Source organism: Leucopleurus acutus (genome assembly GCF_964270905.1).
Source record: "Leucopleurus acutus genome assembly, chromosome: 15".
Taxonomy (NCBI): domain Eukaryota; kingdom Metazoa; phylum Chordata; class Mammalia; order Artiodactyla; family Delphinidae; genus Leucopleurus; species Leucopleurus acutus.
In genome coordinates this window covers 75,205,441-75,225,623 of record NC_139157.1, presented here as the reverse complement: position 1 = coordinate 75,225,623, position 20,183 = coordinate 75,205,441, and the positions used below count along the sequence as shown (strand labels likewise).

Here is a 20,183-nt window from a genome sequence, read left to right as displayed (position 1 = left end):
GTTAAGGTACAGTTCATAATCAGAAGCCAAAGAAACTATAAACGAGATTATTCTGTATATAACATGGTTGATATCTGCAGTAGATTAACGACAAACTTGGGACACAGACACAGGTTTAAGTTCTGAGCCCCAAAATATACAAGGAGGGAACTTGTTTTTGTTGATAACAAGAGAAATGCATGGAAGCCCCGAGAAACAACAGCCTTTTTGCAAGAGTCCCTGAGCAGCACAGGCAGTTACTAGTCTCCATTTTAAAAGATTCAAATCTTCATCTAAGAGGAATCTGCAGATTTCAGCTTTTCTGGGGTGTTCATGCAGTTACCCAACTTCTTCAGGAATGCAAACAAACAAAATTACATTTAAAAAACAGCTCCTATGCTCCACTGTCCTTCCAGAAACAGAAGGACACTGCGATGATGGTAGTAGGAGGTGAGGCCTCTGGGAAGAGCTTAAGTCATGAGGCTGGAGCCTCATGAATGGCATTAGTGCTCTTATAAAAGACAGAGATCCGCAGCCCCTTCCCCGATGTGAGGACACAGGGAGAAGTCTGAGACCTGAAGAGGGTCCTCACCTGACTATGTTGACGCCTGATCTCAAGACTCCCAGCCTCCAGAACCGTGAGCAAGAAATTTCTGCTGTTTATAAGATGCCCAGCCTGGTGTTATAGCAGCCCAAACAGACTTAAGGAACACTATTCACGAGACCAGGTTCAAGTCCCCATTTTTCTCTTTCCTGTGGGCCTGAAGTAAGTCACATACTCTCCTATTTCTTTCTGACAATACCTAGGCCAAGTCCTTTCCTATGTTGACACAAGGCTGAAATGTGGTCACATGGGTATAAAGTGCTTTCAAAACCGTAAAGTCCTCAACCAATGGGAAAATATTTTAATACGAATGTGTAACTTCGTATTATTTTGAAGGTGGGAACATTTTCAAGGATGAGTCCAAGTTTATGGTTTTTCACTGTTCCGGTTTAGCAGAATGCTATCCTATTGATAAGGACTTCAATAAAATAGTGTTGTATTAAGTTTTATTATACGGTGACCACTGCGGGCCACTTCTGGTATAAAGGATATTAGACGTAATTCTTCTACGCTGGCACTCATAGATGATTTTATTAAAATAACATTTTTAAAGGGCAGAAAATTAAGAAACAGTCCTATTTGACTTATTCGAGAGACCATCACAGAACAGACTGTAGAAATTCTTTACATCTTCTGCAACAAAAAAATGAAACACTGCCTAAATTTAGCAAAGACACTACTAAGAGGCAGGTATTTTGCAGGCAGGAAAACCTTTTATTTTAAACCACAAATAGTCAGCAGGTGGCCACAACTATCCATGTTTCATTAAAATCACATAAAACCTAGGTACGAAAGCACCACTGATTATTGCTCTAGAAAAACTGCATGAAAAAATTCAAATACACACAGTAAAAACACCACAGTATGCACAGGACTAAATTTTTAAAGCAAGTGCATGGAATGCTGAATCAATTTTACAGACAGCTTCCAATATTAAATTGGTATTTCTTTTACTCAAGGATGACGGAAATTTCCAAAAAGCATGACTACGAGAAGGTGAAATGTCCATCCTTATATATTTTTGTATGCCAACTAGTAGAGTCCTAAAAAATTAGCATTTACAAAATACTCGGTAAAAATAGCTTTTAAAAGTTGTCCCAAGAGGTACATAAAATCAACCCCAATTTTCATGACAATTCATTCTCCCTCGTTTACAGATTCAGTTTTCTGTGCCTGTGGAAAAAGAACGGAAGACAAAAAAGATAGAGTTACTATTAAAACAACTATAAGCCAAAGAAGATTCTACCCCACCGACACACACACTTCGGAACATCTGTTTTTTAGCAGCTCTACTGCAAAACCGACTTCAACTCTGGGTGTAATACAGACAAGGCAGGAAAATAGGACACAAACGCTTGGCTGCCTTTATTGCTTTCTGCTTTGCAAAGGACCACGGAAGCTTTACCTGTGAGCTCCCCCGGTTCACGATAAAAAGAACACCACACTACTATCTGATGCTAGTCACTGCAAACGTGCGGAATTTTCTACTGTACCCTTAACTCTCACTGTTTCAATCTGCCCCTTTACTGACAGTGTGCTGGGTGGGGTACCTCTGGAGGCTGAGACATTAACAGTTGAGCGAGAGATGTGGATCTGCAATAACATTACAGGCAATAAAGAGAGACGTTATGAACATGCGGTCGCCGGCTGAAGGATCGAGCAATTGCTTTCAAGACACTGATTCAATCAGCGGGAGGTATTTCGGGAAAGTACCTCTTCAGCTTTAGTGTCACCGTTTTCAGATGGTGCAGTACCTTCCTTTCCAGCTTCTTGCTTTTCCTCCTTCTCCCCTTTCGCACCTTTGTTAACCTTTGTTGCCAGTTCTTTCTAACAGGGGATCAAAGCACAGGGAAACAGAGTGTGTTAGACACGGTGTGATGTTGTGCAAACTCAGCCAGCCTCCGTCCAAGCACAGGGGGAAACACGAGCAAGGCCAATGTGGTGGCTTTCAGGGGAAAATGGAAACCCGGTTCCCCTGAGCTTTGAGTGAGTTCCACTGAGGCTCCATGAACATGTAACAGGCGGCTTAGAAAATCCACTGGACTTTGATTTCCCCTCGTGTGTGTCTTTGGAGAGCACTGTCTCTTGCTACAGTGAGAAGTGGCTCTGCCATGGGGAAGTAGCAGCAGGGGGACGTGGTGAAGCCAGGGCAGACCCAGCAAGAGGAACACTGCGCGTGGGGACCTGGGGCTTAAGTGACAAGAAAGCTGAGAGAGCGCTTAAAAGGAAGGCCCAGAGGAAGAAAAATTCCTGATTTTAAGACCAAGCTGGGACTTCCCTGGCGGTCCAGTGGTTAAGACTCTGCGCTTCCACTGCAGGGGGCACGGGTTCGATCCCTGGTCGGGGAACTAAGATCCCACAAGCTGTGCGGCGCGGCCAAAAAGTAAAAAAAATAAGAACAACCAAGCCACAGAAATGAGTTCCGCTTCCGAACTGCCTACTCATACCATGATAACATACACATCGTTTCAAAAAATTCACAGCAAGGGACGACGCTCTGAAGGGCAGGGTACAGAAAGGCCATTTGGGGGTAAATTTCTTCATAGTCCTGTGCCGCAGTTTCCTCATCTGCCAAACGGGATACGTGTGTCTACCTCAGTGGGGCTGACGGGAGGATCTATGCATACGATAAGCACCATGTAACTGTTTGCCGGTATTAATTATCTGCTGGTATTGACTATTATAGGAATTATTATTAGTCCTCAGACTGACCTCCTCGGATCAGTTACGTGAAGTCAGAAGCCCCTCCCCACGCCTCCAGCTGTTGGCAGCAGTGTCGCCCGGGCCCGGGCTCACCCCTTCTGAGCCCCATCTGAACGGCGTGTTCTCGAGGCAGCTACCAAACCCCGCCTTGGACATGAGGCTTCTCACGCCAACACGCTCTGACCTCCTTCGCTTTACGGACCAAACGGAAAACACACTCCCAGTGAAACGTAAAGTTGTGCTCTCTGCCTTCGGAGAAAGCCTGTCTGCAGCTGGCGGAAGTTTTCCAGTCTGTACGTTGAGCCTGGATCATGAAATGTCCTCGTGCCTCGGATGACTCTGGGATATGGGATTATAATTTATTCACTGCTGAAAAAGCCAAAGTGGGGCGGGGGACCACCTCTTACCTTAGCAGATGTTTTTCTTGGTTTAGGTTCAGGTTTTGGTGGAGCTGGTTTCTGCAAAGACAAATTAAGTTATACAAATACTGAAAAAAGACAACCCTCGGCACCAAAAGGAACAGCGACAAGACTGCTAAAGACAGTCCATTTTGACTAGGATGTTCATTTCAAAAAAATATGTCGTCCTATTTTCAGCATCAGGTAGCAGCAAAAAGACCTCCGCATTTCATAACTATTTTCATCCCGGGTTCTCAAGTGAATGGCAGGTGAGATCTGAAAGCCAACTCACTATTCCCCGGGCCAGAACAGCTCTCTGGGAACAGATTTAAGCTTCTGTGTCCCATGTCTCTGTACTTCCTTTTATCACAACACAGCAGCAAGAGGAACGACTCAGGCCCTTGGCCAAGTGACTCGGTGAATTCAGGGACACCGGCCTCCCGAACAGTCTAGAAATCCTAGCACCATCACAGGCAAAAGCCCATTGGGAATAAGAGAGCTGCCCGTGAAGTGTTCCAAAGCCAGTTCCAAATCCTCCCACCTCCGATGCAGGTTTCAAGCGCTTGTTGAAGGTTGAGCTTCTTCCTACTTTCCTCTTCCAAGGCCAGCTCAAGGTGAGGAGACTCTCCTGCCCATCCAGACCCTGGGCTCATTTGTCCCTAGAGCTTGTTATTAAGAACACAATTATAATGATACAATGTCCACTGTTAGCTCCCGAAGTTCAAGATCTTTCACAGACCCTATTAGCCAAAGAGCCCAGCGGGCAACTCTTTTTCTCTTGCCTCGTGTGGCTCTCCCCACTCCTGGGAGCAGTGCCCACCTGTCCCGTGGCCCCAGGCCCCTTCAAGCAGGGCTTCAGCCCGGCTGCTTCCTAGGGGTCTGAGATGGGCACATGGGGATACCACGAAGTGTAAACCTCTGGTTTTCTATAGCTACCTTAGGGCAAATATTTCTCTCGTTGAGTTAGGAAAAAATTACACTTCTTTCCTGGCACCAGGGAGAATGGTTTTTAAATAGAGAACACTGCCCAGAGTCCCTCTCTGCCCCCACGTGGAGAAAAAACACATGTTCCTCCCCAATACCTCCAGATGTTCAGGAACATACATAACCTGGCCCTTTCCATCAAGGGCATAAACTGAAATTGTAGTCAGTTCAGTTCTGGAAGATTGACCATTGGACACGACCTCTCAAATAAAAAAAGAAAGTGGAGGGCTTCCCTGGTGGTGCAGCGGTTGAGAGTCCGCCTGCCGATGCAGGGGACACGGGTTCGTGCCCCGGTCCGGGAAGATCCCACATGCCGCAGAGCGGCTGGGCCCGTGAGCCATGGCCGCTGGGCCTGCGCATCTGCTCCGCAACGGGAGAGGCCACAACAGTGAGAGGCCCGCGTACCGCAAAAAGAAAAAAAAGAAAGTGGAGCTTGAAAAGTAGGGACTATTTTCCTTAACATTCTGACCACTGTATATTTGTACCTTTCTCCCCACATCTATCAGCTTGCATGGCTCCTAAATTTTCAGGATTAAAAAAATTTTATTTGGGGCTTTGATATAGTGTATTAACATGCCCTTGTTTTCTCAATTTACAGCAAATGATGTCCTTTCATATTATTTTCTGTTAAGACAGACCTTTCCCCCAAACTCAGCATTCGTGTTTTGATGGGACAGGAAATGATGAGGTTTTATAGTCTGTAATCCCACTGGCTTCCAAGGAGGCTCTGCGTCAGCACCATGGGCAACGATGTCAGTGGAAGGTACTATATTGCTGGTCCCTGGTGTTCAGGAAACGCCTTATTTTAAAATTTGGCTTTTGACTTACATGATCTACCCCCTTGAAAGGCTAGATATCCATGGAATACAATGGCTTTCAGTATAATCTACAGTGAAATCTACAAAAGAGTTAAAACTTAACTTCTCAACCACAGTGAAAATTATACCACCGGACAAGCACACCACCTTTGAGGGGTTCTGGCAGAATCTGGATTAACTGGGTACACACACGACCACACCTCCCAGGTCTTAACCTTCCTGGTAACTCGGACATTGCTTCCTACGTTGGGACTTATGTGAAACACTGGCTCAGCCAACCCAAACCTGGCTATACTTCTGAACTTCTGAATGGTCCCAGTACCTGCTTCTTTTTTTTTTTTTTTAATTTCAATGTGTGAAACAAGTTTAGCAAAAATATATTGAGAAGAAAAGCCAGAAACTAGTATTTTTTTTTAAATTCAGAAACAAGTGTCCCATATCCATTTCAGCTTGGATTCCCTATACTGTGCCAGGCACAGGTGTGGGCTGAGGAGGGAATCCATGCTTCCCTGAAGGTCACAGTAGCTTGCAGCTCCCGGGCTATCTAGTATCGGGATACGTGCCGTCAGCCAAGAGGTCAATGTCTTTCCCTCTGCGTGTCAGTGGGCAGTGCACATAAAGTAACCCAAGTCCTCCACCAGAGAGGCAGGCTGCCCTGTCTTGGCAGAAGGAGTACTGGTGCGTGAGCAGGGCGGCAGGGATGAGTACTGGAGCCAGCCGGGAGCACAGCGTGGTGACAAGGGCTGAGGCACACTCCTGGCCAAGGCTCGCTCACACCAGCCGGTCCCAGCTTTAACGATCTTAACCCTTGTCCTTTCCCTGGGCCTGGCCCACAGAGGGAGACCCCAGGTGGCAGAGTGGAAATCGTTACTTTTTCAGATTCTCTAGTTCTGAAGTGAGGCTAGAGCCTATGGATTCAGCCAACCTTCAGAACGTCCTGACTAAGGTATGAGTCGCGGAGGGAGAACTGGAATTCTTGACTCCTTTAGCAGATCAGGTGTAGAATGGGAGGCTAGGACTTTGCTAACCTAATTCTCCATCTCAGGGATCCAGTGATATCAAACAGCTTCCTGGGCTTTGAACGCTTGCTAAACGGGCTGGCCACTGTTTTTCACCAACGTGTCTGATCAAGTGAGCTGCTGGCAACACCGGTCAAAGTTGCTAGAAATTCTGACCCAGGTTATTTCTAAAAAGGAAATAAAAAAAGCTCAAGGGAAACACCACCTTCATCTTCCTTTTGCTGCTTTGCTCTGGACCGAGGGAACGTGTATTCATAAGAGCTAACAACAACGGGGTCCAAAGTACTCACCGCTGACAACCTGGCAGACCGTCTGGTGGGCTACAAAGGAAACGAAAACAAAAAAAAAACATATGTTTCGGTGATTATACACAACCAAGTTGAGTTTTAAAAATTCATTCTTACTGTCTTACTTTGTTGAAAGAACAGAATGCAGGAGTCCCATTACCCTCCCCAGGTGAGCACAGTGAAACATACCCCCAAGTGCCCTGGGCACTGGAATATTCCAGAGGACGTGTTCCTAAAGAGGTGTAGGCTCACGGTTCAAAGAAATGGCCTTTTGCAGTAGAGGGTGGGGTGGACAAGGAAAAGGCAAAGAAGACACATTTAGGCTCCGACCCAAACTTTTGTGATAAAACTGGCAACAGGAGCACGGAGGTGCTATTTAAGAACCAGTCCAGTCCGACTCTTGCTCCTTACAAATGGAACTAAAGCTTATAAATTAATACTAAACGAGACTTATATAATTGTGCAGAAACCGAAATAGCAGGAGTCCCCTCCCTGGTTACTACATTAGAAAAGAGAATGACTCCAAATCTTAGGCAGTTAACAAGCAAGACTTCCTTTTACCTGTAACAAAATAAACACATTTATTTATCTACGCAATGCACACGTTGAAAGATGTAAATAATCATTTTAATAATCTCATTTAGAAGTTTACAGATTTAGAGAAACTGGGTTGAGGTTGGTATTTTTCAAGGAAATCTTTTCTTCAAGGATGGTGCAAGTTAACAGCAAACGACATGGCAAAGAAAATTTCTAAGAGCAGAACCGTTCTAGGCATTTCAGAAACACGCGTATAGAATTGATATTCTACTTCCCACCAGCAAAAGATGGCTCCCCGAGGGATTTCACTTTCTAAAAGCACAACTGCCTTTCTTTAAAAGTGTTCCGGAAGCAAATACTCCACACTTTCTGCCTGTTTTGTTCACTGCTCTATCTCCAGTAGAATAGTGTACCACCTAACATACAGTGGATATGCAAGAATACTGGCTGAAAAAAATTAACTCAAGCTTTTCCCTAATTTGCTGCCTTAGGCAGACTTCGCCTCATTACAAGAGCTGAAATGTCTCAAATAATCTTTTAAGGGGGTCAGCAGGAGCCTGGCTCAGGATTGCAAGGAATCATGGAATTCCCTTGTCAGTCTAGGTCAGCTGGTCAAGGCCAAAGTCAAAGAAATGTTTCTTGCCATCTCCACATCGAAGACCTTTCTCACTGAAAATAGCTAGAGGAAGCTAAAGTCATCTTTCTTTAAACTACAGAAGGAAATGAAGGGCCAGAGCCTTCTGGAATAATTTTAACCTTGGGGTCGTGTGCAAAGCTGAGCTGGACTTCAGGCTGGTAGGCAGAACGTGCCGACTCGGGGAGACTGTGCAGGCTACGTGTCGGCTGTGACGCGTCACTGCAGGGGTAAGGGGTGCACAGTATGGGAGGCGGGGCCTGGACCAGATGCTCCATGGGAATCGCCACCGCGTCTACTGGATCATCATGGGATAATTGGAAGCAATAACCATGCTGGGAACCGGAACCCGAATCCTGTAGTGCCTTTCCCAGGCTGGTTCACTGCAGGTGCTGCGTATCCCCGAAGAAGAGGCAGCCTTATCACTTAAACCGGGCAGCAAGTGGGTAACCTGTGCTTCTTCAGTATGCTTTCTGGGCATGCTGGAGAGCATCCTCCGATTACCAACCAGAGCTCAGCTTAACGCTTCTGTGTGGCTTCAAGAACCGCCCACACTGCCTCAAGAGGAAAGTGCAGCCGGCAGAGGAGTGCTCAGAAAGATGCCCTCTGAGAGGAAAATCGGCGGCCTCTCTGCTAAAGGGGTTGAACAGGTCTTGTCTGAATCCCCCCGCCCCCACTTGGTGTCGCCCTGCGTGTGCCCGGTTGGCCTTCCCTCCCCTGTCTCCTATCCGTACCCCATCTGCACAGAACCCCCTTCTCTTGCACTTCTGTAGCGGGAGCCCTCAGTAAAACGTGGAGGTGAACGGAGTGGTCAGACACGCCAGACATGCAAGTGTGAGCCTGCAGGCTGCAATGCCAAGGCCGCTCCTCACTTACCATCCAGTTTGGAGCCTGAAAAGCGGCCAACAGGTTAACCGTTACTTACAAGGGCTTCCCTATCCACCAACGAGCTGTCCTGAATAAGATCTCATTGAAGCGAAGCCAAATCCTCTGAAAAATCCCCCGCCCCCAACCCCGGTCCCCATCCCCCATCCGCCCGCCCCCCCCCCCCCCCCCCCGCGGGATTTCCAGAGAGACTTCCAACCAAGCCCCGCTCTGCAGGGCCTGCAAGCAGTTCCGATCCAAAAGACTCGCTACCTTTTCATAATTCAGGTCGAGTACAAGAGTTCCAAAATAAAAAGCCTAGGAAATTAATGCAAAAACAGAGTTTGCCTTTCTAGGCTGTCTAAACCAAGCCGTCTCTAAAAACCACGTTTTATTGTAAAATGATTTTATGACTTCCTGCTAAAATTTACCAGCTCTTCTTTCTATGCTAAAAAAAAAAGAGACTTCTCTTAAACGTTCCTTTTCGGTAACCATCCTAAGAGATTTTCTTTTTCACTGCAGACACAGGAGGCTGAAACGATCCTTCACTCACAGTCAGCAGTACTGATTATGCACCCAGTGTATACACCTTCCTGGAACGTTTCATCAGCTTTCACAAGCCGTCAAATCTATAAATGATTGGACCATATATACCAGATATAAAATAGACCAGACTGCTCTCTTTCCCTCTTTCAAACACTAGAATTCAAAGTATTCATTTAAGACTCAGGCTGTGGGGCAGAACTACTATGAAAAAAAAGATAAGAATTTCTCCTGAGAAACAACAAGGATTTACTGTAGCGCACAGGGAACTATATTCAATATCTTGTAATAAACTACAATGGAAATGAATTTAAAGAAAAGAATACAGATATATACATATGTGTATAACCGAATCACTTTGTATGCACCTGAAACTAACACAATACTGTAAATCAACTATACTTCAATTTAAAAAAAAAAGAGAGAGAATTTCTCTCCATCTGTTGACTGTGAGTTCTCAGGAAAAGTGGCCAAAAGAGCAGTTCTAAGGGAAAAGAGGAAGGTTTTTAGAATGACAGATCGCTAAAAGTTACAGAAACAATGTGAGGGTTTGTCACTGTGGTACACAGGTGCTGGGCACTATGGTATTATTCAGTAAGCATTTATTGATTACCTGGTAATTCCCCGGGCTGGAGAAAATTACAGTGAAGGCTACTATGAAAGACGTGAAGTCTTTCACTTTAATGTCCTGGTTGCAAAAGCAACATAGAAGTCTAATCTCAATATGACAAAATTCCCTGGGGGGCGGGGCTAGATGCAAGTAGAATCACTGGACTTTGCTGAATACTGCTTGAAACACATGGGCCATTCCATTGGAATTCAGAAGCATATTTATTTTTATGAGATTTCTTAATGCTTCTGATCTTCACCATGTACCAAGCAAAGCCCACAAGTCAAGTTGCTTTTAACTTTCAAAAACAAATGAAGAGCTAATTAGAATTTCCCTTCTTTGCAAAACTGGGAAGTGGGGCAAGATGTGTATCAGGGCTTTGGCTGGAGAATGAAGACAGAGAAAAGGCACTGGGGGATCAGATTTTTTTTTTTTTTTTTTTGGCTGTGTCCTGCGGCACGCGGGATCTTACTTCCCTGACCAGGCATCGAACCCATGCCCCCTGCATCGGGAGTGCAGAGTCTTAACTACTGGAACGCCAGGGAAGTCCCATGACCAGATTTTTATGATGACCCCCAAAGGGGCTTGAGGATAGGGGATTTTGAGTCAGAAGACGCAGACGTCTTTCCTGATTCTGCAATTTACAAGTTGTGACACCTGGGGAAAATCACGTATTTCTCTGCGTACCTTGTTTGCTCTCTTCAAATGGGGATAATAACTCCCACGTGTTGACCAAAACAGCGCTTCTCTGCCATAAATTACTCTCTCTCATTGCTTTCTTTTTCTTCACAGCAAATTTTCAGTCACGTTTTATTTACTCTTTACTACAACGGAAGCTCCATGAAGGCAGAGACTGTTGCTCCTTTTGCTCACTGTGGAATCTGTGCAGCCAGGTGCGTTCACGCGCTCCCTACATTTTTTGTTTGCTTGGGTTGGAATGTCTCTCTGAAAATGCTGAAAGGCTCTCTGCCCTCATTCCAGGGTGATTTTAAGGATCAGATCAAACAATGGAGGTGAAAGGGCTTTGAAAGCTGCCCAGTGTAATGACTGTAGCATATTGTTTTGGTCATTTATCATCCGGATACTATACTCTGCACTATGCCCTTCAAATATCATGGAGTGGAAGATGATTTTCAAAAGGGGATCCCCCTTTGTAACTGATCTCTATTGGCTGGAGCCTAGGCTGTGCACACTCATGACTAGAAAATTCAGTCAGTTCACTGGGGGGAAAAAAAATCAATCAATATACGGTCAGACAGTTCTTACCCCAAAGCACCACCAACTAACTGAACTTGTCCCTTCTCAAACAACTATGTTGGTGTCCTGAAGGCAAATCACAAGTTTTAATCTGGTGTTGGCTTAACGGACAGGAAAAGAGTCTTTTCTAGGAATGACTTTTGTTAGCAATAAGGTAATACATGTAATCAGATAAAATATTAGAAGTAATAATGTAAAAATATAAGTAATAAAAATTCTGGGGTATAAAAGAATATGCATAAGACAGGTGTGTAAGCAAAACTCTTTTACATATATTCCAACCAGCTTGATGGTTTTCAGTGCGGAAGGGAGGGAAAGGCTGTTTTCACTACCCAAGACCTGCTGTGTGTAATGGTTTCTAGGTTTTCTGACTGTCAAATCAACTTAAATAGCGGTCCCTGAGGAGAAACCCAAATGCATTTTGTGCCCAAATCTAAAAACATTAAGGGGGTACTACACTTAGCCAACTGTCCTACAAATTGTATTTTGCCATTTTCAAGAAAATTCAAGCACTTGAACTTTGGTATGATAACATTTTTCGGTTGGTTCTAAGCATTTGTTTAGTGACCTGACTTTGGATCACCAACTTCACCTCCCAAACTCTATGTTAGACACTGAATACTGGGTAAATGGTTGGTGGGGACTTGGCTATCGGCAGTTCTGTTTGTTTTGCTTTTAAATGATTTCTTTACAGATTCCGTTAAAGATTTTCCATTCGGCAGAACGAACTTCCTTGTACAAATCGTGTGTAGGGGTTTTGCTATCATGACAACCTCTGAATTATTAACACAGTATGAGTCACCCAATCAAAGAATCCGTAACTAGACATTGTTTTTGTCTCTCCCATGACCCCTTTTAGGTTATAAGTTCAAGGATTCCACACACTGTAAAGCTCTGTGCACAAGGGAATGGCTGTCATCACAATTACCATCTCACTGGCTGCTTTTTTAGCTCATCTCCTTTTAGAAGTTCATGATAGGACCACGGAAGGTCAAATGCAAGCATCTCTTCCTAGCTTTCTGGAGATTTCTGTATTTTATACAGAGCTTCTTTGACTTATTGTCTAACTATCCCAAACCCTAAGAATTTTCCTGATTAAAAAAAAAACTTTAATATTTTGACATTTTATGTATCCTTCATAGTTTTTGACTTTAGAGATGACTCCTTTTAGGCAAATATTCAGAACCCAAAAAGTAATCTATAGTTCACTCACCGGAGCAGAGAATTTATTAAATCAAGTCTTTCATTTCCTTGCTGTGAAAGGCCGACTTTGTTCTCCTTGATGAATTTACCTATTATCTCGCTCCTTGCCCAGAAGGAATTCTCAGTATCCCTTTTAACAGACAGCAGCGCCAACAGGTAGAAACATAAACAACATAGCAAGTGGAAAATGCCTCATGAGTGCCCCTAACTGAAATCTATCCAGGCTAAGGGAGGCTACACAGCCACACTTTTATCTCTGGTTTATGTCGTCTCAACAATCTGGTTTCGAAGAGTATTCATTCAGATGTAGACCATCATAATGATATTAAAAATTCCAGTTAATAATACAGGATTTCAAAGGTACACTTACCTCCTGTTTAGTTACTTTGGAGCCATCCTTGCCCTCTGGGTTTTCTGGAGACTAGAAAGAAAGAATTTCGGTGAATTGTATTTAAATTGGAAAATGCATATTAAAAGACCACATAAGCCAATGATACTCTGCAGGGAAAAGTAAGTTTGTAAGAGGATATGTTTCACACACACACACACACACACACACAGACACAGACACACACACACACTGCATTTATCTGCATAACTGCTCTAAGATTATACCAGGAAGTATTGCAAGAACTGATCTGAGCCCCTGTTCCCAATGCACATTCACTCTAAGGAATTTTCATTGATCTCTTGCTGCCCGGTAAAGAACAGCGACCCAGCAGTCAGCAGCAGGGGTGCCTGGGACCCAACACATGTTCCAGTCACTTTGTTTCCCTAAGGTGAGAGCAGGGAAAACCTAACCCAAGCGCAAAAGTGTACTTTCACCCCATACTCGCCTAGCTTTGATTTCTAGCCCATTTCTTGATACGACTTGATACATTTATCGTGAGTTCCTATTTTTCCATCGTCAGCTCCAGGCTCTCTCCCACACTCCCAGCCTCGGTAGGATGGTCCAGCGCCCAGCCACGCCAGCCGATTTCTTTCCTGATTTTGATCCATCCCCCCCCCCCGGGGGGGAGGCACCCTCCCACTCTCACGACAGCTCAAACCTGACTCCCAACGGGGGAAATACACTTACATTTATGAGACACATCAATTATCCCAATATGTTTTTATTGGCTAAAGACAATAAATAAGATAAAAACTATTCAATTAATTAGAAAATTAAAACTATTTAACACAAGATAGGAACGGAGTTCCCAGGGTGAAAACATACAAAGAGCAAATGACATTTGGCACAAATGTTTGGCTTGGGAAAATAAAGCAGCTATGCGGTAACGCCTCATCTGATAAAATGAGAAAAACATTCAAACCCCACTGCTTGCTAGGGTTGGTGACACTGTAAATTAATATAATATTTTCAGAGAACATCCTGGCAATATGAAAAAGACACTTAGGACTAATCATATAATGACCCAGTAATTCCAATTTTGGCACGAAGACTCAAAGAAAGAGACTTTGTAAAAATACGGTTTTGTTTGTACTGTTTCTAATATGAAATAACTAGAAACAACTCACATGATCAGTAAATAACAGAGAAATATTTAAATAAACGATATAATTACTAATGCAATGCGATTAAAAATAGTTAGGCTATATGAACACATGGAAAGTCCACATAAAGTTAAGGCTAAATTTAAACACTTAGATTATAGGGAAATCCCTGGTGGTCCAGTGGTTAGGACTCTGTGCTTTCACTGCCAAGGGCCCGGGTTCGATCCCCGGTCAGGGAACTAAGATCCCACAAGTCGCACAGCACAGCCAAAGAAAATAAACACTTAGATTATAAAGTAATATGTAAAACATAGGTCAGAAGTAGATAAAGACTTTGAGAAAGACAAAAGCTTTTCTTCAAGACACAGTAAACCTTCTCTTCTTCCCTGGGGCTGCCTGTTACCCACTGTTACCCACCGTCTACCGATTCATCTCCCTTCAGAACCTCCCAGATCCATGGAGCTCTCTCCTGTTTCCCAAATCAACCAATTATTTTTCCCGCATCCATGGAATCTTCTCTATCATCAAGGAAAACAAAGCTTCTCTTTTCTTTCTTTTTTTTTAAAATTGTGTTAAATTTCTTGGTGCAAATTTCTATTTATTTATTTATTATTTTTTGGCCATGCTGCGTGGCATGCAGGATCCTAGTTCCCTAACCAGGGATCAAACCCGTGCCCCCTGCAGTGGAAGCTCAGAGTCTTAACCACTGGACTGGTGGCGGGGGACGGGGTGGAGTCCCAGAACTTCTCTTTTCTGTCCCCACTCTCTTGCAAAGAATGTCTGGCTCACAGATCTCATGCTATATCAGCCAGCTGAGTTAGAGACAGAAAAATCTTAGAAAATCGAATCCCTAGGTGAGCCATTTGGCTTTGCTCATTTCCACGGTTACAAACTTGACCCTTCTGGCCACAAACCAGATCCTCTGTTGTCTAAAGTGCTGGGCTCTCATTCTCACTTATCAGGCCACTCAGTAGATTCAATCTGGGGTACCCTCCAGCTGTAACTGATAGGCTTTTAAAGAAGCACCACACAGCTACTACTGATGTTACATGACATTAAAAGATTTGCTTAAACTGATGCTAGTGACATTACGTTCAATATTCTTCTAGGCAGTGGATTTGTGACAGCAATATGACGGAAAGATCACTCTCTAAACACTGACCTAACAATGTTTGTATTGGATGCAAATTATTGAAAAAGAGAAACTTGGAAAGACCCCACCAAAAAAGCAGGTGTAAAACTGAAAATGTTAATACTTTCAGATGCATGAACGAATGAACCTAAGACTGGAGAGGGGAAGAGATACAACGCCAGCAAAGCTCAACCTCTCCATAAGAGCATTCTATGAACAAGCACATAGAAAATTGCAAGTCAGGAACGACCCAAGTGACCTTCACCCTGGGATCAGTGGGGTACTGTGGCACACATGCAGGTCAAGACACTGGCTTCAGTCGTGGCTCTCTACCTAGGAGACGTGTGATCTGGGGCAGTGAGTTCATCACTGTGGCTCAGTCTCTTCATCTGATAGATGATAATGACATCTAACTCAGAGGGTCATGTTTACGTTCAAGCCAGATGTTGGGGAGAGCATTTCAGACTGAATCGCTATACAGATGTTATACAACAAAATATATAAGTCTCCTGAATTATCAAATATGATATATCATATTGAACAGGGCCTTAAGGTTGAGCACATTTCCTTACAACCAGAGTCCCTGCAACCTTGTCGTCTGTTTTTGTTACACAGAGTAACAGGTACACGATTTCGGAAAGACCTACCGTTTCCGGCTGTCTTATCACACACTCTGTCCACCGTTAACACTTAGCCATGAGGCTGGAGAGAGCAGGAGATCATGGTATGAAGGGATTAAAAGAGAAGCCCGAAGGTTTTGTCCCAAGGGATCTTGAGGAATAAAAACAAAGAAAAGGGAGAAATGAGGCTTGGGGGTGTACATAGATGATTTCAGATGTACTTCAACCACCTTGTGGGCTGACGGGAAGGTAAGTGAGTTAGATGGGATGTGGGGAATTCCAAGGTGGAGGGGTCTTGCCCCACTCCCCCAGACAGGGCAGGCTTATGCTAATCCAGTTGGAACCCACAACGGTCAAAAGGGCAGAGAACCATGGTCTAGCCAAAAGATCTCATTCACATATCTGAGGCTCCTTCAGCACCCAAGTAGATGGGGACCGAGCTGAGAGCCAGCAAGGGGTGGGGGACACACGTGGTGGCCTGATGGAAGGCAGAGCAGGGATTCTGGGGGAGTCAGAAGCACCACTGAGAGATGATCTGAGGGCGAGTTGGCAGGCAGGTGGATCACTGAACACCTGGTGACCCAATGGAGACCCAAAGTCAGCCAAGAGCATGAAATTTGGCAAAAATCAACAGGTAGTTGACCTTTTTAAAATTACAAGTTCTGAAAATTAAAGTAGGCTCATTGAAATAAAAAACCTCAAAACATAAACTCTAGACCAGGGACAGTAGAAGAAATAATGAATTGTCACGGACTGCTGAGGAATTAGCCCAGAATGTAGGAAAGAGCAATAAAGAGATAATATGAAAGAGAGGTTAGGAGACATGGTGGCTAACTGCGAGGTTCCACCTGTATCTCATAGACATTCAGAAGCAGAGAACAGAGATACTAACAAAGGCATAATGGGTGAGAACTTTCCTAAACTGAAGTCATGAACCTCCAGATGGAAAACTCACACCAAGGAACAAACTGGAAACAAAACAAAGCAAACAGATACAATGAGACATAATAAAACTACAGAAGGTCAAGGAAAATGAGAAAAATCTTTAAAAATTATCAGAATTAAAAGATGAATAATTTTCAAAGAATTACTTCTCAAGCATCTATAAATTATAAGAAACTACAAAGCAATGTTCAAGGAGTTGAGGAAAACTGTCAGCCTAGAATCCTGTACCCAGCTATCATTCTAGAGGGAAGACAAAATCAAGACATGTCAATACAAATACTAAGAGAGTTTACTACCAACACAGCCTTTCTTTCAACAAGGACCCAGTACTAAATAATCAAATTCAGCGATAAGAAAAGTGAATTAAGATGGAAGGAAACTATGTAAGAAAAAATGTATAAAATATATTGGCAAATCTGATTATTACCTGTAGATACTAATATGTATTTTTTGTGTGTTTAAAAATATTTCAGTAGAAATCCTAGATTAGTGCTGCCCTATAGAACTATAACACGTAATTTTAGATTTTCTAACAGCCACATGAAGAACGTTAAAAGACATGGGTGAAATTAATTGTAATAATAGATTTTATGTAACTGAACATATCTGAAGTTTTATCATTTCAACATGTTATCAATATCCAAATTATTAATGAGATATTTCACAAATTTTCTTGGTACTAGATCTTCAAAACCTGGCATGTATTTTACACTTACAGCACACCTCCATTCAAATGTTAAGTTTTCACCAGGAGTACCTGACCCTCTAAATATGTTAGAGATCATAAAGTTTATAGTAGTTTCACGTATCCAGGTTGTTGCAAACATATTTAAAATTTTCCAGTTCTTAAATTTAAATTGATTAAAACTAAAATTTTAAAAATTCAGCTCATTCTTTCTCATTGGCTAATAGACTCATGCAGTTAATGGCTGCCATACTGGATGGCACAATTCTAGACAATAACAACCGCAAAAGATGAGAGGAGGGGGAACAGATCCTCCTCACCCCCAGCATGGGAGGGTCCTGGTTTTGTTCTGGAGAATGATACTGACACAGAGTCATTTTAGACTCTGTTAAAACAAAATTTAAAGACAGGCATTAAAAATTTTAAGAAAATAAGTAAGAAAATAATTTTAAGAAAATAATATAAACTTAAAAATCAGGAGAAGTGGAATAAGGCAAATTTTACAATCAAAGGCAGGGGAGAAAAAAGCAAACCAAAGGGAAACACATAGTAAATAGAAACCACAAAATAAGTCATTAAAAAAGTCCAAATATATTAGTTATCATAATATACCTAAAGAAATTATATTAATTCATTATAATGTCAAGTAACAGAAGACATAGAACAATACAGGTATATGATTCCACTTTTACAAATTTTAAAACAAATCAATATTATGGATTTATATGTGACATATACATCATAAACATATAAAATCATGGACTGGAAGGATACACACCAAATTCATGATTATACTTTTCTCCAGGGAGGCTGACAAGGGAAGGGAACCAAGGGGGTGTTCCGAACTTGAACTTTATCTGTAACATTTTATTTTTAGAAAGATCTGAAGCAAATAGGATAAAAAAAGTTCAAATGTGTGAATTCTGAGTGATGGGTGAATAGGTATGTTATATTATTTCCTGAATTTTTCTGTACTTGAAACCCCCTAAAAAGATTACCAATATTAAGGGGGTAGGGGAGTGGAAGCAAAGCCCAGGTGGCAGTGCCACATCTACTCCCAACACAAATTCCATGACTATTAGTGCTTTCTGTATTCCTTTTTTTAAAACAGTTATTTTCTTTATTTATTTTTATTTTTATTATTTTTTTTGGCTAAGCCATGCGGCATGCAGGATCTTAGTTCCCCAACCAGGGATCAAATCCATGCCCTCTGCAATGGAAGTGTGGAGTCTTAACCACTGGACCACCAGGGAAGTCCCAGTGTTTTCTGTATTTCTTAAATGGCGTATAAGTCTGGCCCACACACTGCCTCTTCCTTTTCTGTTCAAGACATACAATTCATAGTCATTTCATTTGTGCTGATATGAAGGAATCTGGAGCTGGGTAAAACAGGAAGCCAAGAGCATTACAAACGTGAATTCAGAACTGTCCCTCTTGGGTGAGTGTAGGATGAGAGACGGGCAGAGGGAGTCCGGCTTCCTTCAGCAGCCGACCAACTGCACTGTCTCCATTCTCCCATCTCACAAAGATGCCTGGGTCCTGCATCTGAAGACACGGAAATGCACTGAAGGGGACACAACAGTGTTTCCTTAAGATAACTGTAGCAGCAGCCCTTCTCAGGAAATCAAGAAAAGAAAATTGGAATTTTCATTCTGTAGACCACCCACAGGAATCAACAGGACAAATTACCAACTGTTGAGCTTCTCCTGCTTCTCCTTCCCCTGGTAACAGTGGTTACCACCTTACACAGGGGCTCTTGTGGGTGTCGTGAACCCAGTTTTCTCGCTCCAAACTCAGGAAGGTATCAGAGAAGATGAAAAAATCCTTATAGCCTTCAACAGTTGCTTGGGAACCGCAAGCACTACATGGCCTTAGCCTCCAAGTTTGTCACTACAGAGAAAAACATTGAGGGTGTGGCAGGAAGCTAGGAACAAAAGGCTGGTACCTCCTGGTACCATATTTCTCAGCCACAGGAGAAAGAGCAGGGTTCAGGGTTCTCAGCAAAGAGTTCTGGACCTTGTATTAAAGTTCCAAATAGTCTTTACTGAAGTGTAGGCTCTCAGAGTTTTCCTTCTAAGATTTTAAGTGACAAGGGCTACTGCTTATAACTTAAGTGAATTTGTTGAGAGCCTAGAGTACCTATGAAATTCAAGTAACCATCTACCAGCAGCTATAGAACAAATTCAGTCTCAACTCCTGGGTTATCCGTGCTGATGCACGAAAGCTGGGAGCAGACGTAACCCTGCAAACAAACCAACAACCACTTCTTTTCACCTGGGGAATGTATTACTTTGAGGGGACTTTTCTCTAACTTGCTGGTCAATATGTTTAAATTATTATTAATTTTCTTTACATTTTCTTTTAAAATCAATTTACATTTTCTGTTATAAACCTAAGGCTGGAGAAAAGAAGGCAGTCCACTAGTAAGCTGGTTAGACGAGGAGAAACCATTCTAGGACAAAAATCCAAACAACCTACCCCGAGAAAGACTGAAATGTGTCCATAACTAACTCTTTACTTTTCTGCTAAAGTTAACACATAAACACAACTACTTGATTAATTCCCCTCCACAAATGGAGGCACTGTCCAGGAAATTCTTATGAAGTTTTCCAAATAACAGGTGCTTCCCTTAAACTCAAATATTCACATATTTGGATTTGACATATGAAACAGACACTGAAAATTTTATTCAAAGCCACAAGGACCGTTGTTTAACATCAGCATGGCTGCTTTTCATTCATGCTGTAAGTATATGTTTGGGATCCTCCAATACTGCCTTGCTTTCTTTAAAAAAACCCTTAAAAATCCAGCATTTAGGATTGAGAGATCACATGCAAAGGATTAATAATCAAACTGATATCAAATTT

The 20,183-nt window shown here is 42.8% G+C and overlaps 1 protein-coding gene across 4 annotated transcripts in view; it reads right to left on the bottom strand.

Moving 5' to 3' along the window:
- Positions 1 to 1,041: 1,041 nt before the first annotated feature.
- Positions 1,042 to 20,183, bottom strand: part of HMGN3 (high mobility group nucleosomal binding domain 3) — a 32,012-nt gene continuing 12,870 nt past the window's right edge. Inside the window, exons 2-7 of one of the 4 annotated variants that reach the window (XM_082855564.1) lie at positions 12,811 to 12,861; positions 6,796 to 6,825; positions 3,694 to 3,744; positions 2,297 to 2,410; positions 2,134 to 2,176; positions 1,042 to 1,756 (exon numbers count right to left, since the gene is read on the bottom strand). In XM_082855564.1, coding sequence (XP_082711690.1) covers positions 1,743 to 1,756; positions 2,134 to 2,176; positions 2,297 to 2,410; positions 3,694 to 3,744; positions 6,796 to 6,825; positions 12,811 to 12,861 — 303 coding nt within the window. In that variant the 3' untranslated portion in view covers positions 1,042 to 1,742. The other 3 variants (XM_082855565.1, XM_082855566.1, XM_082855563.1) reach the window with 3 other exon arrangements.